We start from the raw sequence: 16,962 nt of genomic DNA, 5'->3' as shown, positions 1-16,962 counted from the left end.
AATCTGCTGTTGATGATTGCGTCGGATACTCGTAACCGTACATCGCGGTTGCTCATTTGATGACGTTTTGATAAGGTGCGTAAGAGATTCAAACGTGATTTACAATTTTGTTTTACTTGCTTGAAATGATCTTGGAATGTAAGACGGCGATCCAGATAGACACCCAGTACTCGAATCGATTTTTTCAAAGGGATTCTTTGTCTATTGACGCAGACCGTTGAACGCATGGGACGATGAGACGAACTGCAAATGTGCATTATAGCACTTTTATCGGTGGCGATATCGACACCTTTTTCGTTTGCCCATTTGGCAACAGCGTTCACAGCGGCTTGGAGCTTGCGCCGCAAAGCTTTCTCAGTCGAACCCACAGCTATGAGCATGATGTCATCTGCATATACGAAGATGTATATTTCTTTCGGAAGGTTAACGAAGATTCCATTAATTGCCACCAGAAAGATCGTGACGGCAATGACAGAGCCCTGTGGGACCCCAGTATCCTCAGCAAAACATTTCGAGCGGTGGTTGCCAACACAAACTTGAAAGGTTCTTTTACGGAGGAAGTTTCGTAGGAAGTGGAGAATGTGTCCTGATAGACCCCATTTCCTGAGCTGCTGTATAACACCGGGTGTCCAAGTTCGATTGTAAGCTTTCGCCAGGTCCAATGTGGCAAACTCGATGTGTTGATTCTCAGATTTGGCATCATGAAGAACTTGACTAAGAGTTGCAAAATACGTACCCGTTCCGTGGCCGGAGCGAAAGGCGTGCTGTCTGTGGTCGAGATACCCATTGGATTCGAGAAAGTGGATGAGCCGACGATTTACCATTCTCTCCATAACTTTGCTGATGCAGCATGTCAATGATATCGGTCGAAAGCTTTTAAGTGTTTTTGAAGACAGTCCATGTTTCGGGATAGGGATTACAAGGTCGTGGTTCCAGTTTTGTGGTAGGAAATTGTCGGACCATTCCTTGTTTAACAGTCGTAATAGAGTCGCTTTTCCATTGGGAGTGAGATGCTTCAGGGTTGGGCAGCCAATTTCGTCTGGTCCGGCAGATTTGCCTTTGCACCTGTGTAGCGCCATTTCTAGCTCATTTAAACGAAACGGTTCGTTAATTGGCAGGCACGTTGTATCGGTCGGGATGAGCATTTTGTCCAAATCATCTATGGTGGCATTTTTCCGATGGATGAAAACATCGCTATATATATCGAAGGATGAGAGAGATGAGAAGTACAGACCAAGCTCATCAGCTCTGATGGCAGGGTCGTGGGTGAGTACACCTTCAAGGTGGATTGCCATACCGCAAGCTTTACGTTTCCCACTGAGAGCATTAAACCTTCCCCATAGCTCTGTCGTCGATTGATTGCTGTTTATTCCATCTAGGAAATTCTCCCAGCTGCGATCTTTAGCATCCCGTATAATTTGTCGGCATTCGTTTCGTTTTAGTTTGTATAAATCGACTGCATTTCTTTTGTTACGGTGATCAGCAGGTAGACGCATTGCTGCACGTAGGGCTTTCCACCTAGCTTTGGTTGCTTGTTTGGTTACCGGTGACCACCATACCAGGGACCTGCGCCCTGGTTTTGGACTGGTGATCGGAATCGTTGTGGTTGCTGCTTGTCGAATAGTCTGTATGAAGTCGGAAATACTGCTTTGTTCGGTTGTGTTAAGACTTTCATCTATAATAGTCTGGAAAGATGGCCAATCTGCTTGCTCATACAGTTATCGTGGGCGACGTGTGGTTTCTGGAGTGATATTGTGATTGGATGATGGTCGCTTCCGAGTGGGTCGTCACCGACACGCCAGATTAGCCGATTTACGATACCAGAGCTTGCTAGTGATACGTCGACTGCAGATTCACGATGGCCACTAGTGAAGGTTATGCAACCGTCATTGAGTGGTACCAAATCTAGTGCTTCGGCGGTCTCTGTCCGATAAAGTTTCCTAAAGGTCCTTGTATGGATTTCAGTACCTGGAGAATTTGGTTTCGTAGGTCTGGTATCTTTCCGCATGGTAAGTACATACTCACTATCGATACGGGAAACGGATAATTAATTCTCACTGGTACGATTGGTAAACTTGTGTATAACTGGATACTAGAGTATTGGAATGATGCAAGGACTCCTATAGCCACCGAGTGATAGATGTTTGCGTTACTTTTATATACCCAACGGTACTTTCCTCCTAGCGATCGGTTGAGTCTATCTACACTGGAACGGTGGACTTCTTGTAAGGCCAGGACGACTGGCGGATTATTTTGGATGAGCCATTCAAGGTCGCTGATATTGTTGTTGAAACCATTTATGTTCCACTGTAGTACAAATGGGGAAGCTGCGATTGCGTTGCGTGGGTTTGACGATCTGTTGGAGGTCCTTAGTTCTGCCTCGGAAGCGAAGTTTTTTATAATGTTGGCGACGGGAATATGCCTAGAGGAACCAGCTGAAGGTACGGCGGCGGGGCCGAACCTAAGCAGTTGATCACGGTCACGTCGCTGCTGCGATAGAGTTGACGGTAGATAATGTCCTAAATCCTGCGGGTGGTTGGTCTTTTCTTCCTCTAATTCTACTTCTTCCAAAATGCTTGGGATGTAGAGAATGGTTCGCCAGTTCCGGTGGTGATTCAGTTTCCGAACCGGCGGGTCCTCCATTGTCCCGAGGAGGTTCCGGATGGGTTGTGTTGCTGGGATGATGAGTGTCGAATTGTAAAAGTATTTCGGTGATTGAGCGACCAGTATTATCTTCTTTTGCAGAAAGCTATTTTTTTTATGCATTTCGGGACCCATGGCAAAAATGAGAGTATGATGTTTCGAAAAACAGAGGATCAGTATAGAAATTACTGGAGGCGTTTCCTCTTCATTCCGACATGCCGTCGTCGCCGCTGTAAGTGGAAACGTCAGCGTAGATGTCACTGTCGGAAGTGAGAGCTTTAATTTTCCTTTGACTGGAGGAGTCATCCGAGTCAGTCGGTGGGTGGTCTCTTTTTGGGGTTCTCCCTTCAGTAGTTGTATAGCAGGCAATCGGGCTGGTGTCACTTTCGTACATTGGAGTAGGTTTCCATTCCTTCTTGGGCTTCGTGTCCCTTTTCGGTGCGGACTTGTTCTTCGAGTTGTCGGCGGTCCGATCTTGCTTCTGCCGCTGCTGTTTGTCAAAGATTGTACGGAGTACCTTGACTTCTTTTTCCTTGCGCTCCAATTTGGTCTCAAGATTGGTTACTTTTGAGACCAGGTCTTCGATTGTACCGTGCTTGCGGACGAGTGAAATACGGGAGCCACTCTGCAGGGCTGTTTCCAAGGCACGAATGCGTTCATCTTTCTGCTTCATTGCGGATGTAAGATTTTCTAGCTTTTGTAGCAGGTCTTCGATCATTTCATTATCGGATAGCATTTTGCTCGATTCAAGAATCTCGATCTTTTTGTTCTTCCTTTCCATCTCATGTTGAAGTTTGTCCACCTTAGAGGATAATTCGGTTATTGTCTGGTCTTTTCCTGCTGCTGTAATTTTGGAGTAGCTGTTTTGTCTGTGAGTTTGGTCGTAATGACGTTTGGCTTGCGGGTAGGATATACCCAAATTAACCCGAATTCGTTGGATCTCGGTTTCCTTGCAATACGTTGGGCATCTTTTACTGGATAGCGGATGGTTGTGTTGGTCGCAGCGTTTACAGAAATCTTCTGCAGCACATTTAGTTTCCTTGTCAACGGCATGTTCTTGCGAGCAAGTTCCACAGGTAGGTTTAGGTTGTTTACAACGTTTGCTAGTATGTCCGAACCCCCAGCAATTGTAGCATTGCATGGGGGTGGGATAGTATGGACGAGTTTTGCACATGATCCAGCCAAAATCCACGTGAGAGGGAATCACGGTTCCACTGATTGTGAGGATAATCGTTGACGTGTTTTCTTCTTTGTCTCCAACTCTTCGTTTCGTCGTATAATGCTTCGGACACCTTGGCTAGCAAGACCTTCCAGGACAGTTTCATCATTAAGGCTTGAAACGGAACTGCAGTTGACAACACAGCGAGAGGTGTTGAGAGTTGGGTGCTCGGAGATTTTAATTTCAGTTCCATCTGATAACGAAGTCAGCTTCAGCAGTTTTGCTACCTGTGCTAAGCTGCGAACTTTTAATGCGTATGTTATTCTCTCTTTTCCTTCCGGCTCCGTGTATTTTCGTACCCACGCACATTTCAACAGATTTACGTAGCAGGAAAGGGTCGCTTGGTAGTGATCCATTGCAAGCTTCCAGTCTTAGGACTTGGATTGCTCCAGATGTTCCATTTTTGTCCAGATAGCTTGGCAGTCGTGCACCAGCAAAGTCTCCATCGAAGAAATTAGTTGGACCTCCACCTGGATCACTAATGGGGGGAAAGGCATCCGGTGCCAACTCCATGGTTGGCAATCCGGTGAAATTAGTCGGAAAGACTGTCTCCCCTCAGCAGGACTATTAAGCTATGCCAACTATGAACTATGTTCAGTTTTGTGGTTGAAGTTCAGAGGTACTCCGGTATCACGAAAACAACTGTTCGTTTGACGTTTGCAGCTGGCAATTAGAAAAAAGCACACTCGCGTCGCGTCAAGTATTTTGGTTGAAAAACGACTGCAGTTCCCGGTAAAACGTCGGAAGCAGGAACACGCAGACAGATTAATGTGCAGGGCACTGAGAACCGATTATTATTATTATTATTTATTTGGGACACTTCACACCGCAAGGGTGCATTCGTGTCTGATCTTCTGCATTACTTATAGGTATTATGATGATCTTATCTATCGTTGTTCTCCTATTCCATTATTGTACTTTTTTTGCTTGTACTTCATTTTGCGTTTCCTTCAATTTCTTCATCTGTTCTTATACTAGCGCTGGCGGTACCTCATCAGCCGCCGGAGTGTCCCGTAGGACAGGGCCGACTACGAAGCTTTCCTCCAGTATTGTGGGTTACCTGAAAAGAGATTATGCACCGATGGTAGCGATCTCCACGATTGGCGAGAAAAGCGAAAAAAGAACCTCGAATATACGTAAACAGTGGCACATGTAGCAAGAATAAAAGCTTCTGTTCGCACCGAGACCTGCTGTCGACTGGTTTTACCAAAATAACATTTGCGTATTGATAATAACTTTACAACTTTCCAAGAACTTTTGTTAAGCGAACAAGCGGGACATTTGTGTAATGTAAAGCTCTTCAAACTTGCAATGATAATAAAACATTGTTGTCTGGTACATTGTAAAAATACACCTTCCAACCTTTAAGATGGTGCTGCTGACCGCCGCACAGAGGGACGAATCCTTAGAAAGAGGGTCAAAAGGTCATTTTCCAAAATGATGTATTCTATTTTTTAAATATTTTTCTCGCATTATACAGGTTATAAAACATTGTAAAAAACTTTGGTTGAGTCAATTTGACGATATTGTGCCCATTGGGGTACCTTTGAAGTTGGCATGAAAACTGTTTTTAACACCATTGATAATATATAAATATGAAGTATGATATCTTTGCAATATTTTTCAAATTTGTTATTCAATCATTTCAAACTCAATACATCTTCAAAGATAACATAATCAACTATCAATTGCATACATTGTATCACAAATTCATGAAATATTAACCCTTGGCTTATGGAGTTGAATTTGGGCTTATTTCGAAATTTACTCATTTCGTGGTGTTTTCATGTGGTCAGAAAACAATTTACCCATCATTACCCAGCGCTGAAAATCGCATGGCTACTACTTTACATTATATATTTTCAAACTAAACGAAATTTAGGGCCCGCCAGGGCCCGCAGGTTTTTTCCGAGGCATTTGAAAATGACGTAAAATACATGAAAATGTATGTATATGTACTGAATGCTACAATCACAACACTCGTTATGAATGTAGTTGAAAATGATAAAATTTCATCACAGTAAGTATAATAAACCCATTTGTTCTAATTTTAAGCCATATTTGTACTTTTGACCGTCTTTTTTTCAATCCGTCCCACTGTGCGCCGATGGTTTCTTTCGCAGTCAACCTCCGCTCTATTGCAGTCTCCAGCCCGTCAGTCAGTCATAAAGCAAACAGGAGGGAAAAAAAACTATATCTATATGAGTAACAAATCTCCATCTCGGGCCGTGTGGGCCTCGATCGCCAAGCGCACGTACACAATTCTTTTATGCTATGCAGATTATTGCAGATCGTGGCATGTGCTGAGAAATATTCGTTTTCTTTTTCTTCACCTCTATTTAAACAAATGGGATTAAAAGCCTCCCACGGTTTGGTTGCATTACTTAGCGAAGCAGTCGCGATGAGGGGGTTTAACCTGAACGTCCGTTCACCGTCGCATCCTACAGCGGGGAGACGGATAAAAGTCACTACATCGCTTTCGTCGTCGTGGTCGCGCGGCGCATTTGTTTGTCCATTAGAGCTGGGCCGTCGAGTCTTGGAAGACTTTCGCGCACCACACCACATGACAAAAAGTTTATCTCTTGCTTGGTGAACAGATTAGGTCGAACGATGGTATCTGTTATCTCAAGGCTTGATTAGATCTGCTCGATTCGCTTCACCACCCGTGAATCACGAAGGGATCTCGAACGGTTTCGCCTTTCTCCGACACACGATGTTATTCTGAATATCGAGATATTTTTTTTCAATTCAACATTCATCTTAATAAGCGATCTCTAGATTTGAATTTCATAACCGTTTGAAAACTTTTAAAAATAAATTATTATTCAATCTTAGCAACGGTTTTTGCAAAAAAGAACATACATTGTTTAGTAGTTTTCAAAGAAATCCATCCGTTCAAATACCTATATTGGCATCCGCACCCCGAATCGAAACAAAAAAAAAGATCTCTATTCAGCTAAAATGAACAAGCCCAAACTCTCACCTTAGCCAGCACAGATGGTCTCTTTCCGTCACCGCTCAGCCGTCGCAGCCAGGTGTTTTTATGGATCTCTCGGAAAAGCGCCCCTCGCGGTTCCATCATGCATTCACCGTCCTGTGTGCTGAGCCCTTTGTATCCCACACCGAGAGTAAACCCGAGCCAGCACTATAGCGCACCACTATTCAACGATAATTATATTCCGTAGTAGATGTGGTGTTGCTTTCGTTGCGGTTTCAATATCCTACCGTCGAAACAGCTGTCGGCTTCGCAGCCACTGGAGCCGCTGCCACTGGTCGAACCCACAAAAACCGATTATATCAAAGGGGACGTTATTTCGCTTCACAATTTCACTACTCGTAGCACTTGGCCGTCGTTTCACAAACCACATATCGCTCGGCGGCTCATCTAACTCACTCACGATCTGCACTCAATCAAAACGGGGGTGCGATCTTCCCAATAGCACTTGGCTTCCACTCATCACACCACCAGCATCATAACTCTTCGCTTTATTGCACTTGTGATTCCCTTCGCACTCGAATTTCTGTCGATTCACTGGAATGTGCTCTTTCGAGAGCCTGTGAATTGGCCGCAGTAGCCGTCTTAACTCGAAAATCGCGCGTCTTGCCCGGTCGAAAGATCTACTCCAAATGCAAGCCACACTCGCACTAGGCTCAGGTTACCCCTGCCGTCGTGTTGATCGGCTCCGTTACCGCGCGGCAGCGAACCCGCACGATCACTTCAAACAACTACGACCAAAAACAATGATGAGGAGGATGCTCGAACTTCACTTTTGGTCAATCGCGCGCGCCCCCATCTATCCGTGGGTTTCGGGTCTCTGTTGTTTTTTTTTTGCGCCTTTTCACAACGGTGTTTGTTATTCTTCTTTATGGGATTTCTTCCGCCACCGCGGAAGATTGCGCCCAATGCGGATGTTGGCAATAATAAACACGCTTGATGCTTCCCCCCAAAGTCGTTGAGGAGTTGATCCGTTGCTTTTTCGTCGATCGTAATCGGTAACCAGCGCGACGACAATGACACGACACGCGAGGATCGAGACACTGTTGAAGAGAAGAGTAAAAAAAAACAGAAAAAATAATCATTGGTGCGTTTCTGCAAATGCGTATAACGTTACAAAGAGGTCAATTATGCGACGTAGTGTGACCATCAAACTCGTACAGTCACCCTTTTTCTTCTTCAATGGATCTACATTCCAACTAGAACTTGGACTGTTTTTCAACTTAGTATTATATTAGCATTTCCTCAATTTATCAATTGAATAGATGTATGAAAGTAATATAAAATTATTAGATTTCAATTTGATGATTGATTTATTACGCCTCATCCCGCAGCTTTTATTTTGCCCAGGATGAACTTATTCGAACCGCATTTCATTTGCAGTCGAACCGCATTTCATCATGATCTCATCTTGGGAAAAGTAAGAGCTGCGGGATGAGGCGTGAACCAAAGTAAAGCGACTTTCGTATGAATCTCCGAAGAATCCACCGATCGCTAGAACTGTTCTCATAAGCCGAATAGCATAAGTCGCTGCTGTTTTGCCTGTCTCGGTAAGAGTAGTCACCATGGTACTACCCAAGTCGTTCCTGGGTGGACGTTAGCCAAAAAAACCTGCGATTTCAACAATGCTGTTTCTACAACTGCTCTGCTAAAATTTAAATTTCTTTTCGCCACAACCTGATCGCTCCCTTGCGACATCTATTCATACTGTTCTTTATTACTGCGCTCCCTCTCTACTTTGAGCTTTAGATATCAAAAACCTTCCCAATTAGAGTATTGAAAGTGCCAGTGATTTAAATATTGAAGGTTTTATGAAACTACAAAATTATACTACACCTTTTTACCCAAGCTCATGAAAACCAGCCAGAGTGCAACTACAGTTAGTATTAGTTAATAGTATTTATTTTTTGTTTTTATTTAGTATTATATTTATTTTTTTTAATATTTAGAATTTTTTTTTAATTTTGAGCATTAGGTGTGTATCACTGTTTTTATCTTGGTACGAAATATATCATTTATAGACCATAAGAACTTTTTTAGTATTAAGTATGAATAATCTAAATTCTATCAGGTCACGCTCCCTTGCAATATATGTATGTGTATATATATATAAATACTTTTATGCCCAGGGAAGACGAGACAATTTCCAAACCGAAAATTGTCTAGACCGACACCGGGAATCGAACCCTGCCACCCTCAGCATGGTCTTGCTTTGTAGCAGCGCATCTTACCGCACGGCTAAGGAGGGCCCCTCGAGCTACAACATCGATCTTAATTTTGCCATCTGATGATATCAGACTGTCAAGATATTGAAATCCTCCGATCATCCTGCTACTGCAAAGTTTGACAATCAACCACCTGGTCAGGCTGATGTTGATAATGAGACCCACCACAAAAAAAGCATACGGCAAAAGCTTGTTCTATTAATATAGCGTTTCCTGATTATTAGCCAAATCAGAGTCATCTAGATGTTCAACAACAATAAACTGCCAAAGCAGCTCGCAGGTCAATCGCACCCACCAAGATATTATCGATTACGCTGAGAAGTAACAGTGAAAATGAAATCTCGCTTCATTTTTCAAAAGGAACTAAGTAAAAAATTTTCATGAATTAATTTGAAAAGCGCAATCAACAGAACAACACGAAAGCTGTTAATTGCAGTATTCAAATTAATTCATGAAAAAAAATGTTAATTAGGTCTTTTTGAAAAGTTAAGCGAGAAATGCATCCTTACCTCACATCAGCGACTATCTGAATGGAGTCAGACAATGCTACGATCCTTCGTGATGTAGACAACAGAAATTCCTTCCGTAGTCAATGAACAGCACACTGCTCATGGACTTCATCTCTTAGCTCCGAAATTCATTCCGACACAGTTCTCCTAGTTGCTTTAATATTTGCTCAGACAGCATAAGGTCAGTCTTGAATACCTCCGCCGACAGCCGATTGACATAGCGTCCCTTTTAGCTTTAATACTTCGCATGGCTGCTTTTTATAAAGAACAATGGCTAAGACTTGAAGAAAGTGTTCGAAGGGCTCGAACCAACATTTCAGCTGTCCGATCAGTGAGTAATTGAGGCAATAAACCCACTTACAGAGATACATGCCGGTAACGGGATTCGTACTTTACTCCTTCGTTTCTTCCCGTTCCTCAGCCTCTGATTCTCTACGCTCCTCAATATTCCGTCGGGTTACATCTGTAATCCATTCTTTTCGCTTGGTGCGCAACACACTCAAGTTGTTGTCGCCGGCAGCGATACAAGCATTCTTCGTCGCCCACTTCTCTTCGTAGTCCGTTCTCGCCAAAAAGAAGATGATTGTCAAACGCGATGTCATCGCTGCGTTTATTACGGACTCAAGAAGGCTCCGTCTCCATTTTCAGCTGATCCATTTCCAGAGCAGCCTGATACTAGTCCTGCCAACTAAAGGCGGCTGTAGAGAAGTAAGCCAAACGCTGCTGGCTGAAGATGGACTTCCCCGCCGAAGATGGGAGGAAAGCCGAAACTACCGGCGATAATCGCCTCCTCTACAATATTTCACGATGCCTGATTGGAGCAAGGACAAATCCTTGGATGCCAGAGAAAGACGCGACATGTCAGTCATTCACCGATTCAACTGAACAGCTGAAACATTGGCTCGACCACTTAGAACGACTTCTTCAAGATTTGACAACTTATCCTCCGACGGCAGCAGGCAGGTTTCCGCCGCGGACTACCATGTGAAAACCATTCTGTCACGCTTTGCATCATCCTGGAGGAGGTCAATGAATTTTAAGAGTCCCTCTATTTGGTGCCGTTTGACCACGGAAAAGCCGTCGATCGTCTGAATCATCTGTTGCCCATCGTAATCGACGAAATCACGGACCGCTCTAGCAGCCATGAAGCAATCGAACGACCTCAACCCAGATGATGATACTGCTTTACCAACGCAACGGTCTACCATGTAGAGTAAACTAAATGACCTGGTTGTACGCTCCCACTTATCAACGTCAACAAGACCAAATCGTTGGATGTGAACAACTTCAACTCTACGGTAGCCGGGCAAACAGTGGAGAAGGTCGAAAACCAAAGCCAAACAACGGCGGGCGGCGGACCAAGATCAATATAGAACCAATCGGTTCAGGCAATGCGCCAAACCTCGAATACGCAACTCATACGTGAAATCTGTGATGTTATACGCCAGTGAGACTTGGTGCTTATTAACAGAGATCACATAGATTCATCAACCGATGTCAACGTTCATCGAAATCCGATATCAGCAGAAAATCCACAGTATAAATGGCCGTAGGCCGGCCACACACTACATAAGAGCGGAGACGAAATCTGCAAGCAAGCGATGGACAGGAGTCCGGCAGACGAAAACCCTTTCAGGGAAATGAACGAGAGGGATCAGACTTGGGTCGAAGTCAAGGATGGAGATCTTTTACGTTGAGAAACGTATAGAATTTTATTTTAGAACTTGGAAGAATGTTTTATTTTTAATAAAACTATAACTCTCTAAAGCAAGGTTGTTTTGAGTGTGTCGTACTTTTGCTTGGAGTAAGGTAAACGAAAATCTGCAACCAGACACCTGAGAAGATATCTCATATCGTGTGGGAGTTTGGAGGCAGCAACCGCCGTGCATGTTTCTTGCATGGGTGAGTTAAGCGTCCATTGTATCCTCTCTCTACGGGTTTACCTGAGGTCGTACCTATGCCGCTAACAAGTAACATGGCATTCCAAAAAAAAAATTAGGAACTTGGACATGCTGATATGACGTGCTCCACCGATTCTACTTCAGACTTCACCTATGTATTCCGTATAGCCTGGGAAGTATGCAATTCCAAAAATATGCAAGAACTTCATAAAACAGCCATTTTCTGACCATCAGGGGGCCACTCAATTTCTATTTCCAAATTCCCGGTTTCCGGTCCATAAATTGAAATTCTCCCGTATGTGGTGCATCAAAATAGATATGATCAAATAGCAGGTTTTTGGATTTATTGGACAAATCCGTGGAACAACCGCACGAACTAAAACTGTCAGAAAAAGTAAGCCAACTGCTCTAACAAGAACATAATACAAAATTGCATAGGTATCTTAAGCTGTAATATTTGTGATATTTTATTGAATGATAAACCTCGAATTTCTGAGAAATAACTTCGAAATAAAGGTGTACGCCAGTCCAGAAATCGTCGGCGGTATTATCAGCGTCAAGCCGGAAGTAATTTTGATCGACGACGTGGCAATATTTTATTGCATTTGATTAAGAGGAAATTTATAATTTTATCGGGATTTTATTTACTGGAATTTGTTGAAATATAAAAACTATCCCAATTTTTCTCGGTTATAATTTTATTTATTCAGGCTAAGGCCGAAGTGGCCTGTGTGGTATATAAGAGTCTTCTCCATTCGGCTCGGTCCATGGCTACACGTCTCCCACCACGCAGTCTACGGATGGTCCGCAAGTCATCTTCCACCTGATCGATCCACCTTGCCCGCTGCGCACCTCGCCTTCTTGTGCCCGTCGGATCGTTGTTGAGAACCATTTTCACCGGGTTACTGTCCGACATTCTGGCTACGTGCCCGGCCCACCGCAGTCTTCCGATTTTCGCGGTGTGAACGATGGATGGTTCTCCCAACAGCTGATGCAACTCGTGGTTCATTCGCCTCCTCCACGTACCGTCCGCCATCTGCACCCCACCATAGATGGTACGCAGCACTTTCCTTTCGAAAACTCCAAGTGCGCGTTGGTCCTCTACGAGCATCGTCCAGGTCTCGTGTCCGTAGAGGACTACCGGTCTAATGAGCGTTTTGTAGATTGTCAGTTTGGTACGGCGGCGAACTCTATTCGATCGGAGCGTCTTGCGGAGTCCAAAGTACGTACGATTTCCAGCCATTATGCATCTCCGAATTTATCTGCTGGTATCATTTACGGCAGTCACCAGCCCCAAGTACACAAATTCTTCTACCACCTCGATTTCGTCAGCACCGATGCAAACTCGCGGTGGGTGGCTCACATTGTCTTCTCTTGAACCTCTTCCTATCATGTACTTCGTTTTCGACGTGTTGATGACTAGTCCGATCCGCTTAGCTTCCCTCTTCAGTCTGATGTAGACTTCCTCCATCTTCTCAAAGTTACGTGTCATAATATCTATGTCGTCGGCGAAGCCAAAAAGCTGGACGGACTTATTGAAAATTGTACCACTCGTGTGAATCCCTGCTCTTCGTATTACCCCTTCCAAAGCGATGTTGAATAGCAGACACGAAAGACCACCACCTTTCCGTAACCCTCTGCGCGTTTAGAAGGGACTCGCGAATGCCCCTGAAACTCGAACTACGCACATCACCCGATCCATCGTCGCTTTGATCAACCGTGTCAGTTTATCCGGAAATCCGTGTTCGTGCATTAGCTGCCATAGCTGGTCCCGATCGATTGTATCATATGCGGCTTTGAAGTCGATGAATAGATGATGTGTGAGCACGTTGTATTCGCGGCATTTCTGCAGTACTTGGCGAATTGCGAACATCTGGTCCGTGGTGGAGCGTTCGCCCATAAAACCCGCCTGGTACTGCCCCACGAACTCCCTTGCAATTGGTGCTAGTCGACGGCATAAAGGCAGTACCTTGTAGGCGGCGTTCAGCAATGTGATTGCGCTGTAGTTGCTACAATCCAGCTTATCACCCTTTTCTGTAGATGGGACACACGACACCTTCCATTCATTCCTGCGGCAAAACTTCCTCATTCCAAATCTTGGTAATGACCCAGTGCAGCGCTCTAGCCAGTGCTTCACCACCGTGTTTAAACAGCTCTCCGGAGCTGGTAAAATTATGTCCTGCGCGCGTTCTCCCAGGTCCATCACCATACCGCCATCTTCGTCTGCCATCGCCATTCAGGTGTTCTTCGTAGTGCTGACGCCACCTTTGGATCACCTCACGCTTGTTCGTAAGAAGGTTCCCGTTTATGTCCTTACACATATCGGGCTGTGGCACGTGGCCCTTACGTGAACGGTTCAACTTCTCATAGAACTTTCTTGCGTTATTAGCGCGGTACAGTTCCTCCGTTTCTTCATGGTCTCGATCTTCCTGATGGCGCTTTTTCCTCCGAAAAATCGAGTTTTCGAGTTAGTTCGCCCTTGGGCGGTGTTGCAGCAATCTCGCCTATGCTGCATTCTTCTCCTCAGCTAACTGCTCACATTCGCCGTCATACCAGTTTTCTGATCCGGAGCCACCATGCCTAGTGCAGCGGTTGCATTGCTTCTAATGGCGGATCGATCACCTAGCTGCTCTTCCGTTGGGACGGCCACTTCCAGCTACTGCGCGTAGTCTTGGGCTAGTCTATCGTTTTGTAGCTGCCCAATGTTTAGCCGCGGCGGAAGACTCCGACGCGTGTTATACACCGTCGAGTTTTGAATGCAGGCATACTGCAACGAGTAGTGTCGGATTCACTTTTCGCACTGCGGTAAGTGCGTACGTTCGTGATGTCGGAGAAGAATTTGCCGTCGATTAGAATGTTGTCGATTTGGTTTTCCATTACTTGATTAGGTGATTTCTATGTGGCCTTGTGGATATTCTTGCGGGGGAAGAAAGTGCTTCGGACCACCCTTCCGCGGGAGGCTGCAAAGTTTATGCATCGTTGGCCGTTGTCGTTCGATACAGTTTTTTTGGCGACCGAATCCCGCCGAAAGCATTCTTACAGACACACCAGCAGGACCATCTTTTGTACAACGGTAGATCTTGGAGCTGATGCTAGTCCCGCAACAATCCGGCTGCTTATCATGACAATCATTGTTTACCTGGACTTAGTCATCCCTCTTCTCCCAGTGTACGCTCAGTGGCGACTCCTCATCTATCTACCCTGAGAACAGTGAACGCTCCGCTAATCGTTTATTATCAGAACGCCGGTGGAATAAGATCCAAGACTAATCAGTTTTTCCTAGCGACCGCTTCTAGTGACTACGATGTTATCGTCCTTACTGAAACGTGGCTTCGAGACGACGTCAGCAATACAGAATTATCGTCAAACTATGATATTTATCGTTGTGATCGTAGCAGTGCCACTAGTCGATTCCAGAGAGGTGGAGGCACACTAATTGCCGTTAAAAAGTCCATTTCCAGCGCTTCCGTTGAGCTTGATAGGTGCGATTTGCTTGAACAAGTTGTCGTAAGGCTCTCATTTCCATCTCGAAACGTCTACATTTGTGGAATTTATTTAAGGCCCAACAGTGAGCCTGATAAATATATCGCCCATTCCGACTGCGTTCAACAAATCATGAGCATGGCAGCCGACATCGACTCCGTCATGATTGTCGGTGACTATAATCTACCCAGGTTACAATGGTCATACGATGAAGATACTGATTCTTACCTGCCAACTAACGCATCCACCGAGCAAGAGCTTGTATTCACTGAAAACATGATTGCCAGCGGACTGCATCAAATTTGTGACGTTCGTAATTCCAACAGCAGAGTTCTTGACTTGGCTTTTGTGAGCAACAGCAACGAAATTGAGCTGATGAGCAGTTACGATCTTACCGTCTGACCGACACAACAAACCGTTTATTCTACGTTCTACATCACTAAGTGCATCGCGGATCCCGGAAACGATCGCAGAAGACCAGGATCTTGACTTCAAACGCTGCAACTACGATGCTGTCACCGAGGAGTTACCCCAGTGATAAACCACCGTATCCTTATTCTACGATGTACTCTTCGGCATAATCGGTAGACACACTCCACTCCGAGGAAACTGTCTTCGTATTTCGTACAAGTATCCATGGTGGAACGCCGAGCTTCGACACCGGCGAAACGTTCTTCGAAAAGCTCGCCGACGTTTTCTTCGACACCGTTCTGATGAAAACAAGACAGTTCTTCGAATGCTTGAAGCGGAATATGACGATTGTTTGTCCTCCTCTTTCCGTGATTATATTTTTCGTGTTGAAGATGCGGTCAAATCAGATCCTTCTTGTTTTTGGCGTCACATTCGTAGCAGGGAGAAAAACAAACAACATTTGCCGCCGGATATGTCTTTCGGTGACGAAACTAGCATACACGAGTCCGACTCTGCCGAAGTCTTCGCAAAATTCTTCAAGACTGTCTACAACACTGACTCTCCACGAACTCTTCCGGAGCAATTAAACATGCTTCCATCCTACGACATTAACCTTCCATGCCCATCATTCACCGTAGCAGACGTTGTTAGATCATTGAACTCTGTCGATGCTTCCAAAGGTCCGGGATCAGACAAACTACCTCCCGTATTCATTCAACGATGCGCAGATGCTCTCGGAGCTCCGGTATGCTTGTTATACAATCTCTCGCTGGCGGAATCAGTTTTTCCGGATGTGTGGAAGTTGGCAGCAGTTACTCCTATACACAAAGCCGGAAACATTCGTGACGTCGAAAACTATCGTCCCATTTCCATTCTGTGTTGCCTTGCTAAGGTGCTTGAGCTTTTAATCCACGATATGATGTACTCCGTTGCGAGACTTATAATTTCGCAATACCAACACGGATTTGTAAAAAACTGTTCGACCACAACTAACTTAATGGTGTATACTAGCACGCTCAACTCCTGCTTGGACAAACGTTGCCAGGTCGACAGTGTTTACGTGGATTTCTCCAAAGCTTTTGACAAAGTGCCTCACAATTTAACTATAAGAAAGCTCGAACGGTTAGGGGTTCCCGCAGGGCTTCTCAACTGGTTGCGCTCCTATTTATTTGGAAGATCTGCCTACGTGAAACTCATGTCCACTGAGTCAAACCGCTTCGCCACACCTTCCGGTGTTCCACAAGGAAGTCACCATGGGCCTCTGATTTTCATACTGTTTCTCAACGACCTGAGTTACCGTCTGTGCTGTCATCACCTAATGTACGCCGATGACTTGAAAATCTACCGTGTTGTCAGTACACTGATTGACTGTGCTGCTCTACAGCAAGATATCGATGGCATAGCTAATTGGTGTATTTCGAACGGGATGGAAATGAACACAATGAAGTGCAAAGTTATAAGCTTTACCAGAAGTAGAAGGCGGCTGAGTTTTGAATACGCTGTAAACGATGCAACTTTGGAACGAGTATCATCCATCAAAGACCTTGGCGTAATAACGGACAGCAAGCTAAACTTG

At 44.7% G+C, this 16,962-nt stretch overlaps 1 protein-coding gene across 1 annotated transcript in view; it reads right to left on the bottom strand.

The window, feature by feature from the left end:
• The window catches only part of LOC134223410 (serine-rich adhesin for platelets), a 111,986-nt gene that overhangs the window by 74,982 nt on the left and 20,042 nt on the right, over positions 1 to 16,962 (bottom strand). Inside the window, exon 2 of the mRNA XM_062702547.1 lies at positions 6,846 to 7,900. Within this exon, the coding sequence (XP_062558531.1) occupies positions 6,846 to 6,944 (99 nt within the window). The 5' untranslated portion in view covers positions 6,945 to 7,900. The remainder of the gene's footprint in view (positions 1 to 6,845; positions 7,901 to 16,962) is intronic.

Source organism: Armigeres subalbatus, chromosome 1, assembly GCF_024139115.2.
Source record: "Armigeres subalbatus isolate Guangzhou_Male chromosome 1, GZ_Asu_2, whole genome shotgun sequence".
NCBI classification, from domain to species: domain Eukaryota; kingdom Metazoa; phylum Arthropoda; class Insecta; order Diptera; family Culicidae; genus Armigeres; species Armigeres subalbatus.
The sequence above is the reverse complement of the archived record's forward strand: the minus strand, read 5'-3'. Positions and strand labels throughout refer to the sequence as shown.